Source organism: Thamnophis elegans, chromosome 11, assembly GCF_009769535.1.
Source record: "Thamnophis elegans isolate rThaEle1 chromosome 11, rThaEle1.pri, whole genome shotgun sequence".
Taxonomy (NCBI): domain Eukaryota; kingdom Metazoa; phylum Chordata; class Lepidosauria; order Squamata; family Colubridae; genus Thamnophis; species Thamnophis elegans.
The window spans coordinates 13,292,404-13,315,595 of record NC_045551.1 but is presented as its reverse complement, the minus strand read 5'-3'; the positions used below and the strand labels follow the sequence as shown (position 1 = coordinate 13,315,595).

Here is a 23,192-nt window from a genome sequence, read left to right as displayed (position 1 = left end):
TTGTATTGTACTGTACTGTACTGTACTGTATTGTATTGTATATGCAGAGGAAAGGAAAGAATAGTGTCTGAGGTGATCTCTGTCTGTCTCCTTTTCTCTCTTGGAATTTTTCTGGCACGCTATTTAATGGCACTGACCTTCAGGAGGAATTAAAGTACTTACTTGTGCGGTGTTTTCATCTAATGAGCATTCAAATCTAACATTAAATTCTCAGAAACTCTTTTTCTGCTCAATATATTTTTATTTACAATACTACATTATCAGTTTTTAAACAGCTTCTACAACAGGGGTATCAAACTCGCAGTGTCACGTTGTCATCATGTGACGTATCATGACTTTTTTCCCCTTCACTAAACAGAGGATGGCGTGGCCAGTGCATGACGCATCCAGGCTCTGGCTGCAAGTTTGACACCCATTATAGAATTTGCTTCTCCACTATTAGTATACACACAACAATGTGAAATTATTAATTCCATATATAACCCAAGGCAGTGAACATGCCTTATATAAACATACTTCGATAGTCATTAGCTGAGGCCAGAGGTGGATTGCTGCTGCTTTGGCCCTGTTCGGCCAAACCAGTAGTGGAATACAGGCCTGGGTCGCAGAACTGGCAGCAACCCAGGCCTGACACGCCCCCGAACCGGTTCCCTCGTTGCCACTGATGTCGCTGCCATGTTGGATTTTAGTGACCATGTGTGCAGTTCACTGTAAATTGTTCGGCGAATGCGTGCAGGACAATTTCCATTGAACAGCGCACATGCGCACAGGTTGCGAACCGGTAGTAAAACTGACAGCAACCCACCCCTTGGTGATGTGTCATTGGTTTAACCTATATACAGTATTCTTAAATCTTTGTGCTAAATTTAAAGGGAATAGACAGCTATTAAACGTTTGGTAAACAAAGATATACCCCACTAAAATTAGTTCTACGTCATTCAAATAGCTACAATTTTAACAAATAGAATAAGCTATGCAATCATTCAGACTTTCCCATAATTTCTGCTAAATGCTGAGAAAGTATCTATAGCATATTGAATAACACTATGGAACAATCTCCCCGTGGAGATTCGTACCCTCACCACTGTCCAGGCCTTCCGCACAGCCCTCAAGAACTGGCTAGCCCGTCAGGTCTGGGGCTAAGCCTATTTTCGCCCCTCCCGAATGTTGAGTGAATGTTGAGTTTTATTGTTTAATTTATTTTTGTTCACATTTCTTTTTGCACTGTCCTTCACCCCCTTTCCTTTGTGATTGTAAGCCGCCCTGAGTCCCCTCAGGGAAAAGGGCGGCCTATAAATGTTCAATAAATGAAAATGAAAATGAAATGAACTGGGAATCAAAATTTGTACCTCGTAGTAGTTGTTCTTGCTTAACCACCAGACCTTGGTACTTTTTAAAGGTTTTTTCATATTCTTTTTTCAGTGTTTGATTTTCAAGATCTTCATCAAGTGGATATTTAGAGATAAGGATATGCTCAACACTTAAGAAATGCAAAACCTATAAAGAGCTTTTTGATATAGGGAGATGCATGTGTCCCACTGTAATTACAAGAAGCCATATGCATATATCATAAGACAGTGTTTTTCAACCTTTTTTGTGCAAAGGCACACTTTTTTCATGAAAAAAATCACGAGGCATACCACCATTAGAAAATGTTAAAAAAATTTAACTCTGTGCCTTATACTGACCATATATAAAGTAATTTTCCCACGGCACACTTTACACTATGTCACGGCACACTAGTGTGCCGCGGCACAGTGGTTGAAAAACACTGTCATAAGACACCTTATTCAGGAAGCCTACTGGCACATGTAATATACTATCACTCCCATTGGCTTTTCCTGATTGTAAGAACAATTAACCAGTCCATAAGCAGGAACTCTCAATTACTTTCCTATTAATCAAAAGCAACACCTTATCAACAATCCTGGAATTCCAGTTCATACACAACACAAACCAAACACTGAATGGGTTTCCATGACTTGCTTAGCTATTTCTGTGAGCAAGAAGGAAACAAGTATGAATAAGCAATGAATATCAGTGTATTGTTTGTAATAAGCTAGAACTATTTGGATGTTTTGGTTTTCTGTGACATATGAGCAGCCTCAGTAATTGCCAGCCAATATAAATATAGCTATTCAAAAAAGCAGGTTTGCTGCTACTTTGTTGATTTATACTAGTTCTCTTGAACCAATATGTTGGTTGAACCAATAACCAATATGTTCTCTGCACTAACCTGAAATAAGGGACTGTGACAGACCACAGCTAATTTCTTGTAGCAATTGCCAAACTAAAATAATCACTAAAATAAAACATTTTTCTACCTATACAGAAAAAATACTAAAATGCTATTCATTCTTTGATAGTAGATTCTAGATATCCAAAAGGGTACCATTCTCATAAATCATATATTCAATCTTGAAGCATTGCTATAATATTTTATTTAAAAATTAAACGATAGGAGAATCTGAAAAACAACCAAATGAGAATGCAGAATGAATACAACAACTGAGTAAAATGAAGTAGACTGCTCTAAGTTGTAAGAATAAGTTGGCTTCATGCCTGTCCATTAGTCTACTAACAACAATACACAAGGATATCAGCTTTCTTCTTCTTGGTAAGTTCCTCTTGCCAGAGCTCATGCCTCTTTAGCTCATGATCAATGATATTCATGCAAAGGGCTCCAATTTTGTAGTGTGTAATCAGTCCATGAAACTGAGAAAAGCTACATTAAAAAGAATTAAAATCAGAGTACTGGCACCAGAGTAAATCCTATATTAATCCACAAGCATGACTTAATAATCACTGCTATTTTAAAATATTAAGGTTCCAGAACCTATTGATTTACATATATTACATGTTACTATACATACCTGGAAAAGCAGAAGAATATATATATTATATTAGTAGCAAGTTCTACACTTTGTTTCCAGTCCTCTCGCAGAACCCTGGCCAAAGCACCCAATGCAGTTTCTAAAATGTAAGAAGCAAAGTACTGTCTCAACAATAGCATGAAGTTCATATTTATAATGCATTATACGTCTTCTGCTAAATGACCGCATCAAACAAAGGGTAGCCTCAATCAGGGTTGAAGAATTAAGGGTACGAAGAACCCCTATTCATTTCAGTATAAGCCTAGTAATTTAAAAAAAAATTGTGCAAGACTGACCAGCATGCGAATCTTTCAATCCTCAAGCTAGTCTCACCACTTCTCCCAAGGAAATTGACTATTGCCTCTTTGAATTGCAAGCCCTGATAACAAGCTTACCATTTTCTTTTTTCCTAACCCTTCTGCTATTTAACAATGTGGCTATCCTCATTCCAAAAAAGTAATTGCCCCAACCTCCTTCACACTAAGGATTTAACTAATCTCCCAGCCTTGGAGAACAAAGTAGTTAATCTTTTGCGCTCTCTAGCCATATTATTATTCTATCAACTGATTTCTCCCAGGCATTCCGAAGAGCAGGAAATATCCCTGATTCCCACATGCATGCTTTTTTGTCGATATGAATATCAATCTCAGGATAGTGCTCGATGGGAAGAGGGAGAACCTTGTGTTATAAAAATATGAATCAGCCTTTCCTGCTACTGCCTGTCATGGATGAACAGGATGAGAGCTCCCTCAATATACTGCTTGAATTAACATCACTTCACTGAATACAGCTATTGTAATTCTGGCATCTATAGGTCATTACTTTTTTTTTTCAGCAGCTCACTGATATAGTCATCATATACAAATCTTGCAGGGAAAAAATATCTGTGGTACTAAATAGGGGAGGAAAGCTCAGAAACAGTTATTAGGATAGTCAGCTATGGAGATCTGAGCATCCACGGGAAGGTTCAGTGTCCGGTGTGGACTCCCATGAGAATAGTTAGGGTTGGACACTTCTCCTGCTACTCTGAAAAAAAAAAGATACCACATCATTTTCCTTCATGGAGAGGAAAAGGGAGTTGCATTAATAGGTTGAGTAAGAGAGTAACATGGATTGAGAGGATGCTTATTGGACTGGACCATCCAGAATGTTTGGTGCACTCAAAATGAAATGGACGAAGATATGATACCATTGATCATTGCATAAGCCTAAAACCAGCTTAGGGAATTGGGCATACTAGCAGCATGCTGCTATGCAATGGAATTCCTGGAACCCAACATGGAATTATCTGGTGCAGACATGAAGCCTATACTGCTGAAAAATAATCCCACACAATGTAAGATCCAAAGAACATTTTGAGACCTGTGATAGACCAAAGGACCTGGGATGTGAGAACTACATTTAAGCTCAGGTAAAGGAGAAGAAAAGCAGTACAACTGCTAAAGCAAGGTAAGCCTGGCTGAAAGGGGACTGTCAAAGTCAGTAGATATTAGAAAAGCAACCCAATCCCAAGCTATTTGAATAGGTGCTATGGATCCAGTATGACCTCCAGAGAAAGAAGAGAAGCACAATAATGAAGTGCTCCTATCTCCAACACATAGAGACAGATCAGAAGTCACTGAAAGACCTAAAAGCACAAGGATGGGTGTGCCATCAACATTCCAGCTCCAAGTCATCAGCAAGCTTCACCAAGGCTGTCTCAATACTAAATCCTAGCTTAAAACTAGACCGAAATGGATCTAGATTATGGTGTCCAACTTTTTGACTTGGCTGGGCTGCACTGAAAAAACAAGAATTGTCTTGAGTCACATATAAAATATATAATATAGTATGTTGGAAGTTAACAATCTTATGGGAAAACATTAGTAGCTATCCAGGGCTGCATGGAGCATCAGGCCTCAGGTTGAACACATTTAGTGTAGATAATCCATTTCCTCCAGGATTCTCATCAGCTATGGATTGACCATATTCTCAATAGCCTACCCTAAAAAAGGAAAGTTAGAGACTGATTGATAGTTGTTGAAAAACTTTGGATCCAAGGATGGTGAGGAGACACACCTGCTTTCAAAGCAGGAGGTGCCAGCAATCTTATCCACCATGCAATCTGAGTGAGCCTCACAATGGCCCATCAGATGGTTTTTTTAAAGTAATTAACATAATTTCCTATATTTATAGACACTGGAATGTGCAGAGTCAATATTACCTTTAAAGTACTGTACACCTTAACCTTCCCCCTTACTGACTTACATAAGAAAAACACTAGTGCTTTTAATGAAAGTTTCTGTGGAGTACGTAAATTTTAAATCCCCCCCAAAAAGTCTAGAAAATGAATGACCATGGATTAAAAAAAAAATTCAGAATCGTACCAAACAAAAAATCTTTGACTATGAATGTCTCTGAAAGACACAGCTAAATTGTAACAAAGATAAACAATTTCTGTTTTCACACATAATTTTTTCTTAGATTTTCAAATTAATCAAACCAAGATAGCCACTATTACCAAAAATAGTTTCTGTGTTACCTCATGATAGCCAATTATTTAATGAGTTCAAGAGTCAGTGAATAACCACTGTCTGGATTATTCTGAATAATTGCATCTTTAATTCTTTAATTAATTGCATCTTTAATTAAGGATCAGTTATTCTGAACACGAACTAGTATTTCATGTGAGATTCCTTTATCTGATTAGAGCCACGGTGGCACAGTGGTTAGTATGCAATACTGCAGGCTACTTCTGCTGATCGCCTGCCAGCAGTTTGGCAGTTCGGATCTCACCGGCTCAAGGTTGACTCAGCCCTCCATTCTTCCAGAGTCAGTAAAATGAGGACCCAGATTGTTGGAGGCAATATGCTGAACTCTGTAAATCATTTAGAAAGGGCTGTAAAGCACTGTGAAGTGGTATATAAATCTAAGTGCTATTGCTATTAGCTAAATTTACTCCACTTATTGAGCCAAAAACCAGCCCGATCGTAATAGTATTAATCTGATAATTACCATTAAGGAGGAGTTCTTCTAAGTTATCAGGATTTCTGGCCAGCTGCAGAATAAGTGCAGAGCCACGAACTTTATCAGGAATATCTTCATATAGCAATTCAATGTATTCATCCATGTCATTAATATTAGCTACTTCATCAATCTGAAAACACCAGGCAAGGAAAATTAGAATACAGAGGAATGTAAGATGTCAATAAGTAATAGTTATAAGGTAACAGTTATAAGGAAAGTTAAACATGAAAACAGTTCAAATGCATTAAAGAGACAATAAGTCATGTTAAAAAGTGAAAATTTTGTATAAACAGAGCTGAGGGAAATATAAAACCCGATTAATTTGAAGGGAAAATAATTAAATTAAATAATTAATTAATACCGAATAATATGAATCTGAATGCACTATCCTATATTACAGTTGTACAGAATATATTGAACTCAGATTTTAACTGCTTGGTTCTTGTTCTTCACTGAGCTTGGCTGTTTTCCTGAACTGATGTTGTCTAGCCTAAAGGAAAACAATCAAGTTCAAAGAACTTGAACCCAATGGGTTTTATTTTTGGAATGGAATGCTTCTTTGTCAGTTAACATACAAGAAAGAGAAAATGATAACACATTGCTATGCTCCAGAATCATAGTAAAAAGATGATTTGAAGGGCATGCAGATATGCACGCAGCACCTGCCAGCAAATCTGAAACCAAACATGCCTTTTCCAGGATTGCATTGTGATTGCAGAATGCAGTCATGTGAATATGATAAATGTAGCTGCTTTAAGGAGTTGTCGGTAAGCTCCACATTAGAAGTCTAGGTATGCTCCATATCACCTTCTTCTCTTTAAATCTAAAGCACTGCATCGTTCTACAAATTATAGCTAATAATAGATAATCCATGACCCTTTGGCTCATTCTTTCAGAAATATATCCTTATCCCAAAGAGGTAAACAGTTGGACAAAGAAGCAGTGGGAATGGGAGTGATTTCTGACTTCTGCCAATTTTCTCATTGATTTTGCTTATGGAAAGCTGGCACCAAGTGTCAAAAATCTTGATAATTTGATGGCAGTGTAGTGGCATTGAAGTGGCCACAACTTTGTCTATACAACTTATCTGAAGATCATTAAAATGTCAATCCTAGAAATTAGGAGGAGCCACATTGCGATGTCACAACGTGCGGTCTCGATACTCCAAGACCGCCATTGACACTTTTGCCACTGGACAGTCCATTGAGACCTAAACCATCCCGTAGAGATGGTGATCAGGAAGACAAAGCCTTGCTGGTCTCAGGGACATCACAAAGTCCCTGATCGACCCAAGGGAAGTGCTTCAAGCCGGCGGTAAACAGGCAGCCCACAGGCTGATGAAATCGGGATGCTTCGGAAGGAAGGAAGTGAAAAGAGAAAGTGAGTCCATCTGGTGAGATATTTTTTCTATTTTGCTAAAGACTGCCCAAAGAATTTTTTCTTTAAAGCCAAATTAGATCCTTAAGCAAAAGAAATGAGCGGCAAAAATAACCCAAATTGGGTTGCTGTGGAAAGTTTTTTTTTCCTTTGTAACTATTCTTTGTGGATTGAAGTGCTCGCAATGTTTTTCATTTCTCCTCTTAAAGTGAACAGATTGATTCTTTTTTTTCTGCTTTTTGTTGCTTTATTTTTTGACTTCTGGATTAAAACCTTCCTTCTTATTTTAACAATTGTTATTAAATCTCACTAAAAGAAACCTAAAGAACTTTGTTTCCTATAAGCTAGAGATAAATATTAGGTGAAAAATTAGCACACTGCCACTTGGAGGTCAGAGGCTGGGGTTTTTGAAACAACGTATCTCTTTTCTTTCCTTATTTGACTTCATTAACTTTGTAGCTGAAGGGTTTGCAACTTGTTTACAGGAACTGATAAAGAGCCAAGGGCACGAATTGTTTTCATAGGTGCCTCTGAGAACTACTTTGGCAGGGGAAAGAAAGGGGGGGAAACAGAATCCTTCTCCTTTGAAAAGCATAAAAGAACTTGTGTTTAAGTCAAACTAAAATAAAAAATAAAAGAGGTCTGGAAGGCTAGAGTGGCACTGGCTATTAGGGTTTTTTTTCTTTTTTCTTTCTTTCTTCTGTTTTGGAAACATGGATCAATATTCAGATGAGGAAAGCTTAAAATTCCAAAATATCTTGGCTGGAATTCAAAACTATTGGAAGGATATGGGAGAATTGAGAAGAAGTTGGAAAGACTAGTCTTCCTCACAGCAAAAGATGATGGTGTTGGAGCCCCAAAAATTAAAGGGGAGAATGAAGATATAGAAGATAAAGATAAGACAATAAATGAATTTATTAATGGAGCAACTGTGAGTGAAAGTGGAAAGAAGGGAATATGAAAAGGGAATTCGACGACTTAGAGCTCTACCCCAGATTCCAAAACACAGAAGGAAAAAAATACTAATGATGATAGACATAAGAGAAATGTTTTCAGAAGCAAGATTGACAACCAAAGACAAGCTAATTATAGTAGCAACTGGTGGGCAATGAGATTATCTGAGAGACCATTCAACAAAGACTTCTCTCCGCAACAAAGTGCGGAGAGAAGTCTATAAAAATCTTATAAAGGAGATAAAAAGAAGACTGACACCACAATTGGCAAGAGAGATAAGATTGTTTTTTTACTGGAAAGATACAGGTTGACAATGAAAGTTGATAATGAAAAATTAGTTGATTTGGGTGATTAATAAGTAGGAATTTTGTAACTCTTAGATTGTTTTAGATTGTTATCAAATGTTTATTTGCTAACAATTAATTAACCATAATAATAATAATGAAATGATAATGGATACAGTGTAATGATATATACATGTATTGGCAATCTAGTAAAAGAAATTTGGATATAAATTGTAAACTGTGACTTGGGAAAAAGACCTATAAATTTTATTAACAATTTTTTATTTAGATCTTGTTTCAAAGGTGTACAGGTTTTTTTTTTGGGGGGGGGGTGTCTGACGAAAGGAGATGGGACATAAATAGTAAATGATTTTTAGCCAATTATAATAATAACAACAAGGAAATGCTAATGGTCATTGTTTAACAATATATACATGCTACGGTATTGGCAAAAGTAACTTGGATATAAATTCTAAACAGTGAATTGGGGGGGGAAAGGGGGGGAAAGGTTTAGAAACTTTATTAATTGACTTTTCTTTAAAAGATGTTATAAAGGTGTAATGTTATTGGAGGATTTTTTGAAATAGCTAATGAATGCCATTATGTGGTTGTGTCTTTAAGTATGAATGATTTGAGGTAAAAGCATGTTCAAATAATTGTAGTCAAATGAGAATTGTGGTACATTAATAGTAAGATATACAAAGATTTTTGATTTAAAGTATATAATCTAATATGAACTATAAGTAATGACTGTGTAAGAAATGCACGAAAGTTATCTGTAACCAACCGACACGCTTTCTACAAGATGTAATGAAGGATGATTCTTTTTTTGTGTTTTAGTTCAATTAAAATAAAATAAAGTAAGTCAAAAAAAAGTCAATCCCACAGGAATGATTCCTGTTGTCCTATGAAGAAGTTGGAAAGACTAGTCTTCCTCACAGCAAAAGATGATGGTGTTGGAGCCCCAAAAATTAAAGGGGAGAATGAAGATATAGAAGATAAAGATAAGACAATAAATGAATTTATTAATGGAGCAACTGTGAGTGAAAGTGGAAAGAAGGGAATATGAAAAGGGAATTCGACGACTTAGAGCTCTACCCCAGATTCCAAAACACAGAAGGAAAAAAATACTAATGATGATAGACATAAGAGAAATGTTTTCAGAAGCAAGATTGACAACCAAAGACAAGCTAATTATAGTAGCAACTGGTGGGCAATGAGATTATCTGAGAGACCATTCAACAAAGACTTCTCTCCGCAACAAAGTGCGGAGAGAAGTCTATAAAAATCTTATAAAGGAGATAAAAAGAAGACTGACACCACAATTGGCAAGAGAGATAAGATTGTTTTTTTACTGGAAAGATACAGGTTGACAATGAAAGTTGATAATGAAAAATTAGTTGATTTGGGTGATTAATAAGTAGGAATTTTGTAACTCTTAGATTGTTTTAGATTGTTATCAAATGTTTATTTGCTAACAATTAATTAACCATAATAATAATAATGAAATGATAATGGATACAGTGTAATGATATATACATGTATTGGCAATCTAGTAAAAGAAATTTGGATATAAATTGTAAACTGTGACTTGGGAAAAAGACCTATAAATTTTATTAACAATTTTTTATTTAGATCTTGTTTCAAAGGTGTACAGGTTTTTTTTTTTGGGGGGGGGGGGTGTCTGACGAAAGGAGATGGGACATAAATAGTAAATGATTTTTAGCCAATTATAATAATAACAACAAGGAAATGCTAATGGTCATTGTTTAACAATATATACATGCTACGGTATTGGCAAAAGTAACTTGGATATAAATTCTAAACAGTGAATTGGGGGGGGAAAGGGGGGGAAAGGTTTAGAAACTTTATTAATTGACTTTTCTTTAAAAGATGTTATAAAGGTGTAATGTTATTGGAGGATTTTTTGAAATAGCTAATGAATGCCATTATGTGGTTGTGTCTTTAAGTATGAATGATTTGAGGTAAAAGCATGTTCAAATAATTGTAGTCAAATGAGAATTGTGGTACATTAATAGTAAGATATACAAAGATTTTTGATTTAAAGTATATAATCTAATATGAACTATAAGTAATGACTGTGTAAGAAATGCATGAAAGTTATCTGTAACCAACCGACACGCTTTCTACAAGATGTAATGAAGGATGATTCTTTTTTTGTGTTTTAGTTCAATTAAAATAAAATAAAGTAAGTCAAAAAAAAGTCAATCCCACAGGAATGATTCCTGTTGTCCTATGATGCAATGTTTCACCCAAATGAAGGTTAAAAACAGACAGTTTTAGTAGTATATAAATTCAAATACAGCTTAAGCCCTGGTATTACAGTAAAAGAGGACTATAATAACTTTAATAATTATTTTGCTCCATAATTATTAGAAACAAAGAACAGAGGAAAACCAAAAAATAATGGATTAACTAAATTAAATGTTACAAGTTCTTTTAAAATGTAATAATTTGTCATATTTTAAATAATACATAACTGAACAATAAAGATATAAGATGCAAGTCTATTTAAAATAGATTCATTTTTAATAGTTTCAGTATTTTTGTATAAAATATAAATTTTAGCAAAAACACTAAAGTTTAATTGGATTCAATTGTACCTACCTCCATCCCTTCAAACGGTGGTGGATCTTTAGGTTTACTGGATTTTTCTTTCTTTTCTGTGGAAAGGCAATACAGAGTAATGGCTTAAATAATGTTTAAAGGTCTTTCCTTTCATCATGTTTAGGAAAAAAGAGTAATTAAAGTGGGTGGAATTGATTAAATGTGATATCAGCATTTCTACAGGCATAAATATATATAGACCCTAAATGTTTAAGCATAATTTTCATCAATCAATCAATAAATCAATCAAAACCAATAGTGCTGAATTTCATTTCAATACGTAAGTGATAATTGTTTTTCCATAAACCTACCAATTATTCCAATGGTTGCCAACAATACTGCTCTTTTCCTCTCAATATTCTCAAAGAAAAAAGTGCTCATACCTCATACAATTTGTTTCCCTGCCCTTTTCCTCTCAATATTACTAATAGAGAAAAAGTGATAGAGGGAGATGAAGTTGCCAGGACTTTGGGTGAAAGTGACTACATCGTACAATTCTATATAATGCAAACAGAAGCAATAGAAAATAATCCAACCAGTATCTTAAACTTTAAAAGAGCTAGTTTTAACAAACTCAGAGAGAGCCTAGGAAAGATTCCATGGATGAAAATTCTAAAAGGGAAAATAATTCAAGAAGTGTGGGAAACTCAGAAAAATGTAATCATAAAGGTCCAGCCCAGCACAATACCACTGAAAACGAAAAACAAGAAATCCAAGAAGAAACCAGCATGACTGCACAAAGATTCTCTAACTGAAAGACAAAAAGGACAAGTACAAAAAATGAAAAAGAGGGACACTTAAGGTTGATTATCAGCAGATAGCCACAATCTGCAAAGATGAAGTCAGGAAATCAAAGACTCAGAATGAACAAAGACTTGCAACAAAAGTCAAAGATAATAATAATATTAATAACAAGAAAAAAGTCAAGGAAACAGCAGGTCCACTAAAGAGAAGATGGCAAGGAAGTTAACAGGTAGTAGGGAGAAAGCAGAGCTGCTTAACTCATTCTTCGCATCAGTCTGCATTAGTCTTCACACAAAAAGAAATTATAGCCCAACCTACCAAACCTACTGCTGCAAAAGATAAACTAGAAATAAAAATTAAAATAAGAAAATGGTAAGAGAACACCTATCTGACCTTGATGAATATAAATCACTGGGATCTTTCCCACTGGGACATTCAGAGTTCTAAAGGAGCTCATAGATATTATCTTAGAACCATTGTACCATATCTTTCAAAAATCCTGGAGCACTGGGGAACTATCAGAGGACTGGAAAATAGCTGATGTGGTTCCCATTTTCAGAAAAGAAAAGAAAAAAACAGACTGAGGCAACTACAGACCAATCAGTCTAACATCAATACCCAGGAAGATACTGGAAAAGATAATAAAAAAACAGATCTGCCAACATCTAGAAATAAGTAAAGTAATAACTAGAAGTCAGTATGGGTTTGTTAAAAACAGATCATGCCAAACCAATCTTATTTCATCCTTTGACAAAGTGACTGACTAAATTTAGTAGACCAGGGAAATGCTGTGGACACAGTATACTTAGACATCAGCAAGCATTCGACAAGGTGGACCACAACCTACTTCTTGGTAAGCTAAAAAAAAAGTGGGATAGATAGCGTCACCATCAGATGGATTTCTAACTGGCTGACAAACCGTACTCAATGAGTAGTCCTTAATGTTACTACATCCACATGGATAGAAATAAGTAGTGGGGGTACTACAAAGCTCTGTCTTAGGTCCAACACTCTTCAATATCTTCATAAATTACTTAGATGAGGGAATAGAAGGGGAACTCATCAAATTTGCAGATGACACTAAACTGGCAGGAATAGCCAACACCCCAGAAGACAAGCTCAGAATCCAAAAAGATCTTGACAAACTTGAACAATGGGCCCTATCCAACAAAATGAATTTCAGTGTGGAGAAAAGCGAAGTTTTACATTTAGGCAGGAAAAATCAAAGGTATAAGTACAGATTAGGTGAAACCTGTCTTAAAAACAGTAATTGTGAGAGGGACCTTGGAGTCCTAGTGGATGATGAGTTGAATATGCACCCGCAGTATGCAGCAGCAGCCAAAAAAGCTAATACAATCCTGGTTTGTATAAACAGAGGCATAGAATCAAGATCACATGAAGATCACTTGACAAAATCAAGTACCACTTTATAAAACCCTAGTTAGACCACACCTGAAATACTGAAACCAATTTTGGTCACCATACTACAAAAAAGATGTTGAAACTTTGGAAAAAGTTCAGAGAAGAGCAACTAAGATGATCAAAATCCTGGAGACTAAAACATATGAAGAATGGCTGCAAGGTTTGGGTTTGGCTAGTCTAAAGAAAAGAAGAATTAGGAGCTGACATGTTAGCAATATTCCAGTATCTGAGAGGCTGCCACAAAGAAGAATGGTTCGAATTATTCTCCAAAGCACTAGAGGGGAGGACAAGAAACAATGGTTGGAAACTAATCAAAGAGATAAGCTGGAATTAAGGAGAAATTTCCTAACAATGAGGAAAATTAACAAGTGGAACAGCTTGCCTCCAGAAATCGTGGATGCTCCATCACTGGATGATTTTAAAGAGAGTCTAGACTCTAGACAGTCAATTATCTGAAATGGTACAGGTTCTCCTGCTTGAGAAGGGGGTTGGACTGGAAGACCTCCAAGGTCCCTTCCATTCTCCTTCCCTTTTCCATTCCAATCCAATATTATCAAAGGAAAAAAGTGATTATACCACATACAATTTGTTTCCCATCTGAACTTGTTTTGCTCACCTTTGGCAGATGAGGTGTCTCTGCGATTTTGCAGGTAATAGAGCAATTGTTCCACCTCAGCCAGTTTGGAGGGGTGAATAAGTTTGCATTCCTCTACCACCTTCCGAGCCAAGGAAGAAATGTCTGTATTTGCATTGAGACTTTTCAACCGAATGCTGTAAAATAAAACACAGAAGCTTTTATTTTCAGCTTGCACACAACCTCTGTCTTCAACATTTAGTTTTAAATTTCAACTTTATCAAGAGCCGTGGTGGTGCAGTGGTTAGAAAGCAGTATTGCAGGCAAAGTCTGCGCACAGTCTGGGGTTTGATCCTGACAGGCACAAGGTTGATTCAGCATTCCATCCTTCCAAGGTCAGTGAAATGAGGGTCCGGATTGTTGGTTGGAATATGCTGACTCTGTAAACTGCTGTAAAACACTGTGAATCGCTAAGTGTTATTGCTATTTTGGTATACCAAATTGAGCCATTTGGTTTCCTTGTTTTATTTATAGCAAAGCCCTTCACTCAAAAGCCCCAAACTGGGTGTGGCCTAGCAGCATGGCCAGCTTGATGTCACTCACGTGGGTGCTGCATATGGGGACCGGGCGGAATTGGGAGGGAATCCAGGAGTCTCCAGTGGGTAGGGCAGGAGCGGGAGGCTCATTCTGCGCGATAAGGTGAAATGAGGCAGGTGGTACAGCAGCTACAGCCAGAAAGTCGACTGTAGCTGCCCTGCCCTGCCCTGATCTCACTGCCCTTTGTGTGCGGGGAGGATGGTTTCCAGCTGTAGCCATAACCTGCCGGCCCCTTAGCTAGCGCATGCTGCACCTCTGGAACCCGCTGCCAACACTGGGCTGGCTGTCTATGCGGACCGCTGGACGTGCTTACTCTGTCCCATTGTCTTTTGGCTTGCGGTTGGAAAGCAGGTCACTGCTAGTCATCTTCTCCTCAGCCTGCTTGCAGGTCTTGTCCATGGCTTACGCATAGAGCGCATTCACTTCACGCATCCAATATACCTCGTCCCCTCTGCAGACTGCCGCCACTGCTGCTCAGCAGACCCGCCAGCCCGAAAGAGGCAAAGCAGCCAGCTAGAAAGGCCAAGCAGAGGTGGTAGAGCATGGCCAAGCCCAGCAGGCAAAAGACAGCCACCGCAAACAGGAAAGCCAAATCCCATTGGTGCCATGGCTACCCAGGCCCAGCAAAGATGGGTGAAGGCATACAATCCCAGCTGGACCTGGGTGGCCATGCTACCAATGAGGATCTGGTTTTCCCCACTTGCCATGGCCGTCTTTTGCCTGCAAGGCCTGGGCATGCTCTACCACATCTACTTGGCCTTTCACCCTGGCTGCTTTGCCTCCTTTGGGCTGGGAGGGCTGGTGTTCCGGGTGGCAATGGCAGCAACCTAATGGACCTGCATGAGCTGCTAGCGGCCTCGGTGATGGCAGCAGCCCACAGCGGTGCCGAGATGCATCAGGTGTGCAAGGGGAATGGTCTCCACGTGTCGGCCAAGAGAAAAACCCACAAGGGAGCTGAGATGCCCAGTGGCGACCTGCTTTCCAACCGCAAGCAAAAACAAGACAGAGTAGGCAGCACCCGCCTACACGCTTCTCACATTGTCTTGGCCAGCAGCGGCAGCAGTAGCTGGAGGCAGAAGTTTAGGGGAAAGGCATGAGGTCCAGCTTGCTGGATGCACCAGGTAGCTACCTCCCCTGTCCCAGCCACGTGGGATGGTGCAGGCGCATCCAGTGATGCGCATCACATGCCTCCCTGACTCTGCCTGCTGCTGCCACATTTGTTGTTTGGAGGGCCAGCTGTGGAGTCCCTGCTTCTGGACACCTTCCCCCTGCACACACACACCTGAAAGGCCAGTAAGTGCGGCTGTCCTGGAAACGATAACCCATCCCATCCCGGCAGACATGCATCTGCTCAGGAGACAGCGGACGCACATGTTGCTTTAGCCCGGCCCTTGCCATTCTGGCAGGCATGTGTGTGCACAGGAGGCAGCCGGATGGCATGGGGCAGGACTGTGCACTCATGTGCCCGTTGCTTCTGGTGTACATGCGTGCCCGCCGGGATAGTCCAAGCTGAAGCAACATTAGGGGGGGGGGGGAGATTACTGTTTCCAGGACAGCTGCGTAGGCCTTGAGTTTGACACCCCTGCATTAAGGCATCAAAGGCCAGCTTAAAAAAGAAACCCTTTCAGAGCTTTCAAACTATCAGAAGTAAAAAAGCCAAATGTATTTCAAGATGCAATGTGGCCCATATAGCTGTGCCACAACCAAGAAGCCATCTTATGACCACCTTCCCATTTCAAATGGAGACTGTACCTTAACCTAACTATAGCAATACAGGCACACTTACTTTGGATAATAGCAATAGCAGTTAGACTTACATACCGCTTCATAGGGCTTTCAGGCCTCTCTAAGCGGTTTACAGAGTCAGCATATTGCCCCCAACAACAATCCAGGTCCTCATTTTACCCATCTCGGAAGGATGGAAGGCTGAGTCAACCTTGAGCCGGTGAGATTTGAACAGCCGAACTGCAGAACTGCAGTCAGCTGAAGTAGCCTGCAGTGCTGCAATCTAACCACTGCGCCACCTCAGATAAGATAACTCAGTGCCATGCCATGCATTCTAAATTGATCCAGACTCAAAGGTCTACTGGCAACCAATGCAGTAACTTCATTTATACAATGATTTATAAAAAAAATTTCTGTAACAGCCATCAGCAGTCTGGTTATCACATTCTGTACAAGTTGTAGCTTCCCAGCCATTTTTAAGGCAGCCTCCATATCCACAAGCCATAACCTGTTCCTCCCCTGGGAGATAAGATTTCAGGAAAGTCAAGATGATAAGCAGCATTTCTATCTTACTAAAGGAAATCTATCAGGACAGCAAAAGGAACTGGGATTACTGTCATAAAATGTAATGACCACATTGCTTAGTGACAGCAATCCCAGGAGTTCGGGTTGCCGTTGTAATCCCAGGAGCATGCAAATCTTTAAGCAGGAACAGGCAAATGTCATAGGCAAGGAGCGTGGGGGTGGTATGTGGATGCTTGGCTGGGAGGGGGGGGGAAGGGTACCATGGGTGAGTAATTTTGGATGGTCACTGAATGTTCATTAAGTCAAGGACTACCTATAGCTTGTTTCTCCCCCTCTAGTTTGATCTAGTAACTAAGGCACCTGGCTATAATTTATTTATTTATTTATTTGTCTTGTATGCCGCCCACTCCCGGAGGACTCACAAAAGACAAGGGAAAGGGGGGAACGAGACAAAGACAACATATTAAAAACAAAACCAACATTCACAATTTCTGTGGAGGTAGATGCTTCTCAGCTCCCCTCAGCCTGCTGGAACAGCCAGGACTTGGTGGCTTTGCGGAAGGCCTGGAGGGTAGTAAGGATCCGGATCTCAACAGGGAGCTCGTTCCAGAGGGCCGGAGCTGCAACAGAGAAGGCTCTCCCCCGGGGAGTCGCCAGCCGACATTGGCTGGCAGATGGAATCCAGAGGAGACCTAACCTGTGCGATCTAATTGGTCTGAGAGAGGTAATCGGCAGGAGGCGGTCTCTCAGGTAAGCCAGGAACTATGTGTTCTAGTCTCACCTTAAACACGAAAGCTAGCTCTGGGTGACTTTGGGCCACTCATTCTCTCTCAACCCAATTCGCTTCATAGGATTGTTGTTTGAGGAAAAGAGGAGGAAGGAATATTGGGTATGTTTGCTGTCTTGAGTCATGTATAAAAAATAATATAGGTAGAATAATAAATGAAAATAAACAAATATTTAAATAAAAAATAAATAAATAAAAAGTAAGTATATAGTTCTGACAATAAGCTCAGACACCAGTTCAGGACCAAAGTAGTGAAATAGTGTATAATTTAGTGTCATCAAGATAACTTACTCTGAGAATGTATGATCTGTTTCATAGAGTGTAACAGAAATAGAAAGAGCACAATCCTGCCCTCCAGATTCAACTAAGGTCATCAGTTTCAGCAATAAATGCTGTTTGCATTTCAATTAAATTGGACTTTAATCTTGACTGAAAGGGATGCAGGCAATATACTTCTTCTAGTGTCCTCCATAGTTGATTCCTCACCAACCTCTTAATGACCTTCCCCCAAATATCAAACCATAGCCTCTACAACAACTGCTTATTTCAAGACACTACACAACTGGCCGTCTAAAGCAAACTGCATAGGTACAACTCTAAGTGACAGAGGAATCTATCTATATATTCAGGTACAAAAATTCAACAGAACCTCAGCAGATAAACAGGCACAGATTAGAAAAGGTGTTTGAGTTTACTGCCCTTTTCCCCCCTTTTAACAACCCTGTAATCCTTTAATTCAGGGTGGAGTCAGGATGACTGAATGGAGCTGAAGGTTTACTGGCCACATGTCCTTCCTGACACCTATGCGGAGTTCGCAGCAGGCATTTTCTCTTTGCACCCTGAGAAACATCTCCCGTTGCCTAGGACTGAATTCTCAACCTTCCGAATGGGAGGCAAGCATCTTCACCACTAGACTGCCGTGTTGCTCTGTTTGAGTCAACTGCATGCAGACACCCAAAAAAGACTGCTCACATCAATTCACTGCAATTCTGAAAAATATTTATGTTCCATGTTTTTCAGAGGAAAATCCTGATTCTGACTTCAAGCTGATTCAAGCAGAATGGCTTTGGTCTTGTTGGTACTCTGATGTTTGCCTGGCTCAAGGACTGTGGCTGGCATCTTTAGAGGCAGAGTGAAATGCTTTGTAGTATATATCTTTTGGCAGCTCACAGGCAAGTGAACAAGGACTGGCTTCTCATATCTAAACCTGGGAAGCTGATATTTGATTAATCCATGTCATGGGAGTCCAAGAAGGGGGGCTCCTGACTGGCTGCTTATCTAGATTTCTGATTGATGTATTTGAAAAAAACATCAACAGAAAACTGGTTACAGTTTGGCCTGTCCTTGAGCCAGTACAAAATATCAGAATTAATAGAATAGAGTTGGAAGAGACCTTGGAGATCTTCTAGTCCAACCCTCTGCTCAAACAGGAAAAACCTATTCCATTCTGGACAAATGGCTGTCCAAACTCTTCTTAAAAACCTCCAGTGATGAAGTACCCAGAACTTCTGAAGGTGACCTATTCCACTGGTTATTTGTTCTGTCAGGAAATTTCTCCTTGGTTCTAGGTTGCTTCTCTCTTTGATCAGTTTCCATCCATTGCTTCTTGCCTTCCTTCTGGTTCTTTGGAAAATAGGTTGATCCTGTCTTCTTTATGGCCCCTCAAATATTGGAACGCTATTATCATGTCACCCCTAGTTCTTCGAGACTAGACATACCCAATTCCTGCAACCATTCTTCATTTGCTCTAGCCCCCTAATGATCTTTGTTGTTCTTCTCTACATTCTTTCTATAGTCTTGTTCTGACCCGGCCTTTGCAGAAACAAAAAACAGACTCCCCCTGAGCACCCATCAGAGCCTTCCCCAGGCTTCAAAACTGGCCCAAATTCTTCCCTAACCTCCTCATCGTCCAAGTCTGCCACCAGCAAATCTGGTAAGTTCCCCCTCTAATCTCATCTAAATCATTTATGAAGATATTGAAGAGTATTGGGCCTAAGACGGAAACTTGGGATACCCCACTATATATTTCCCTTCATGTGGATGTAGTTCTATAGCAGTAGACTTATATACCGCTTCATAGGCCTTTCAGGCCTCTCTAAGCGGTTTACAGAGAGTCAGCATATTGCCCCCAACAATCTGGGTCCTCATTTTACCCACCTCGGAAGGATGGAAGGCTGAGTCAACCCTGAGCCGGTGAGATTTGAACCGCTGACCTGCTGATCTAGCAGTAGCCTGCAGTGCTGCATTTAACCACTGCGCCACCTTGGTTCTATTAAGGACTACAGGCTGAGTGTGTTTTGTCAGCCAGTTTTAAATCCATCTGGTGGTGATGCTGACCATCCCACATTTTTCTAACTTACTAACAAGTAGGTTGTGGTCTACTCTGTCAAATGCCTTAATAGCAATTAGAAAAATCTGGCAGACTATAAACCACAATTTAGTTAGCCATGCTAAACCACGGCAAAATATAGTGTACAATATGCAAAGGAAAAACAAACACAATCAGTTTGTGTAAAAAGGACTTGCCATCATAAAAAAATATTTTAGTAAAATATTATTTTACTAAAATAAAGCAAACAATTTCTCCTAGGAGAATGGTGGTTAAGTCAAATATACTAAAAGCTCTATCTTTTTTTCATAAGGATAAATCAATTATCTAACTAAGTAATAAATTCATTTTCTTCCTTTGATACTATGAATCTTGGTTGCATATATATATATTTTGGATCTCTTAATAAAATATTTGAGGATATAGTAAGAACTTTTGATGTATTTTAAATGATTTAAAATAAAGATAACACCTTGACATCTTTTCTTACTAAATGTATAAAAAATACGAAATTGAATTAAGGCTTCAGATTTTATTTTTCTAATGCAATCTTTAAAAAAAAGACTTTAAAGACAACACATTAGCTATCCAAAGTATTTTATCAAAGGCTTTTGAACAAAGGTTTGCTTGAATACTGTAAACTTACATTTTTTGACATTCCTTACGCTCTCCCAACATAGGATCTCCCATTTCCCCAAGAATTGTAGCTTCCACTTCATAATGAACTATAAGTGCTTTTTCTGATGGATGTACATCAATATTTCCTCCTTTTACCTTTCTGTTAAGTAAAAATTAAATAGTGAATAAAAAAACCTACAATTTTTATATCAGCTAAGCATAGAAATAAAAACAGTTTTTGAGTATCTTGGCAGGCTGCAGTACCTCACAAGTTTGAACTGATCAAGATAATCTATATTATATTTTATAAAGCAGCTGTTACATATGCTTCCTTTATATTACTCCCAGCTTGTCAGCTATGCAAGTTTTTTAAAAATGAAACAATATCCCACCAAAAAGCCATAGAGAACCTCAGTAGAGAGAATGGCCATTGCCATGGATGTAAATAGGTACAATATATTATTTTGCCATTGTGAGCAATGCAATTTATACCATTTTACCTTGAGATATTATCCCCCGTTTGACAGAAGAGATCATTCTTACCACTAGTAAACAAAAAGCTGCCTCCAAGTTTCCTTCAATCCGAGACTAAAACCATATTCGAAATTTGGACTTGCAAATTCTGAGACCTCATAGATCAGTCAACATCATGAGAAAATAAAGTATTGTGCAATTAGATCAGGCCAAAAACTCCCCTATCATTCAACAATGACCTGTCAGGCAGCTCAATCCAGTTTGCCTGATCATCATTTCCCCATCCTATATCTCTTTCCCTGACGCTTCCCCTTCTCAGCAGTCATTTTACAGATTCAACTCCTTTTCTTTATATATAAAAAATAATACAGAGACCAAAGAGGCCTCTGTATTGGTTTATTGGGAAGGCACGAACAGCCTTGGAATAGCTTCAAGGCCGGCACCTGCATTATGTCATTACTTCAGTGGACTAGGCCAGTGTTTTTCAACCACTGTGCCGTGGCACACTAGTGTGCCGTGACATAGTGTAAGGTGTGCCGTGGGAGAATTACTTTATATATAGTCAATATAGGCACAGAGTTAAATTTTTTTAACATTTTCTAATGGTGGTGTGCCTCGTGATTTTTTTCATGAAAAAAGTGTGCCTTTGCACAAAAAAGGTTGAAAAACACTGGACTAGGCCAGTGGTCTCCAACCTTGGCAACTTTAAGACCTGTGGACTTCAACTCCCAGAGTTCCTCAGCCCAGTGGTCTCCAACCTTGGCCACCTTAAGACCTGTGGACTTCAACTCCCAGAATTCCTCAGCCCAGTGGTCTCCAACCTTGGCCACCTTAAGACCTGTGGACTTCAACTCCCAGAATTCCTCAGCCCAGTGGTCTCCAACCTTGGCCACCTTAAGACCTGTGGACTTCAACTCCCAGAATTCCTCAGCCCAGTGGTCGCCAACCTTGGCCACTTTAAGACCTGTGGACTTCAACTCCCAGAGTTCCTCAGCCCAGTGGTCTCCAACCTTGGCCACTGTAAGACCTGTGGACTTCAACTCCCAGAGTTCCTCAGCCAGCAAAGCTTTGCTGGCTGAGGAACTCTGGGAGTTGAAGTCCACAGGTCTTAAAGTGGCCAAGGTTGGAGATCACTGGACTAGGCACCAGCAACTCTGCTTCGGATGAAGCGGTCTGTTGCCCACTAAAGCTCATCCCCGACGTCTGAAGAACGCTCTCCGTCTATGCTCTCCCTCTTGGATCGGGGCTCCAAGGGGCCTAGCAAACAGCTAATGCCACCGCAGGGGCAAGATGCCCGAAAAGGATAGGCTGGTGTCGCCCCCACACCGGCCCCGCTTTTCCACTAGGGTCCCTTCCCTTGATATCGGCCCAGCTACTGGGCACTAATCCCAACCTGGTGCGAGCTCAACACCATCCCGGCCGAGGCATCCTTCTTCCCCTCCTGCCATTTTCTCCAGCCGAAGAACCGCGGCCCCTGGCTCGGCCTTCTGCTCTTACTCCCGGTTCAACGCGTTTCTCGCTCTCCCGCTCCCCTTCGGCGGGGGAAACCTCTTTACCTTTTGAGGTACCGAGCATCCTCCCCCTGCATAGCGGCGACGGTCAACCGGAAAGGCGGCAAGGGAAGGAGAGGGCGGCGGCCAGCGAAGGCGACAGAGGGACCGGCTGGGCTGGGTTCCGTTACCAAGGGAGAAAAAAAAAAAAAAGCGAGCCGTGCTGCGCAGGCGCAAGTCGCAACACGATGCGCAGGCGCAGAGGGTTTCTAGCGAGAACGCTGCTTGGAAAAGTAGAACCTGTAACATTGGCTGCTGTTTGCAAAAGTGGCGCTTTCGTGAATGAACTTCCAAAAACTTGAAAGCTTTTAGTTTTGGATCGTGGCTAGGCTCATTAAAGATGCTGGCTATTAAAGATACAGTACAGATTTGTGACTTTTCCAAGTCCAGCATCCTTTGGTTTTCATAATTTAGCGGCAATAGTGAATTGGATTTTCATTATATTGCATGCTTAAATGTGTTATGTCTACACTTCTACACTTAGAGATTTAAGTTTTGTCTTAAATTCAGTGTTTGACGTTTTCCACGTCCAAACTCTAAAAGACAGTTGGTTTTAGGTAGAAGAGCATTTCCTGAGATAGGCGAATTATCTGCTTTTTAATTCATTTATACTGTACTGTGAAATGTAAACACAGGGCTTAGAGAAAGAGTATATTAGAGCAGTGTTTTTCAACCTTTTTTGTGCAAAGGCACACTTTTTTCATGAAAAAAATCACGAGGCACAC

General features: G+C 39.6%; 1 protein-coding gene across 1 annotated transcript in view; it reads right to left on the bottom strand.

Annotated features, from left to right (window-relative positions):
* The window catches only part of KIFAP3 (kinesin associated protein 3), an 81,211-nt gene extending 58,597 nt beyond the window's left edge, over positions 1–22,614 (bottom strand). Inside the window, exons 1-8 of the mRNA XM_032226678.1 lie at positions 22,474–22,614; positions 20,472–20,603; positions 13,905–14,059; positions 11,123–11,178; positions 5,868–6,009; positions 2,874–2,973; positions 2,601–2,725; positions 1,350–1,448 (exon numbers count right to left, since the gene is read on the bottom strand). Coding sequence (XP_032082569.1) covers positions 1,350–1,448; positions 2,601–2,725; positions 2,874–2,973; positions 5,868–6,009; positions 11,123–11,178; positions 13,905–14,059; positions 20,472–20,603; positions 22,474–22,505 — 841 coding nt within the window. The 5' untranslated portion in view covers positions 22,506–22,614. The remainder of the gene's footprint in view (positions 1–1,349; positions 1,449–2,600; positions 2,726–2,873; positions 2,974–5,867; positions 6,010–11,122; positions 11,179–13,904; positions 14,060–20,471; positions 20,604–22,473) is intronic.
* Between the last annotated feature and the right edge of the window lie 578 nt (positions 22,615–23,192).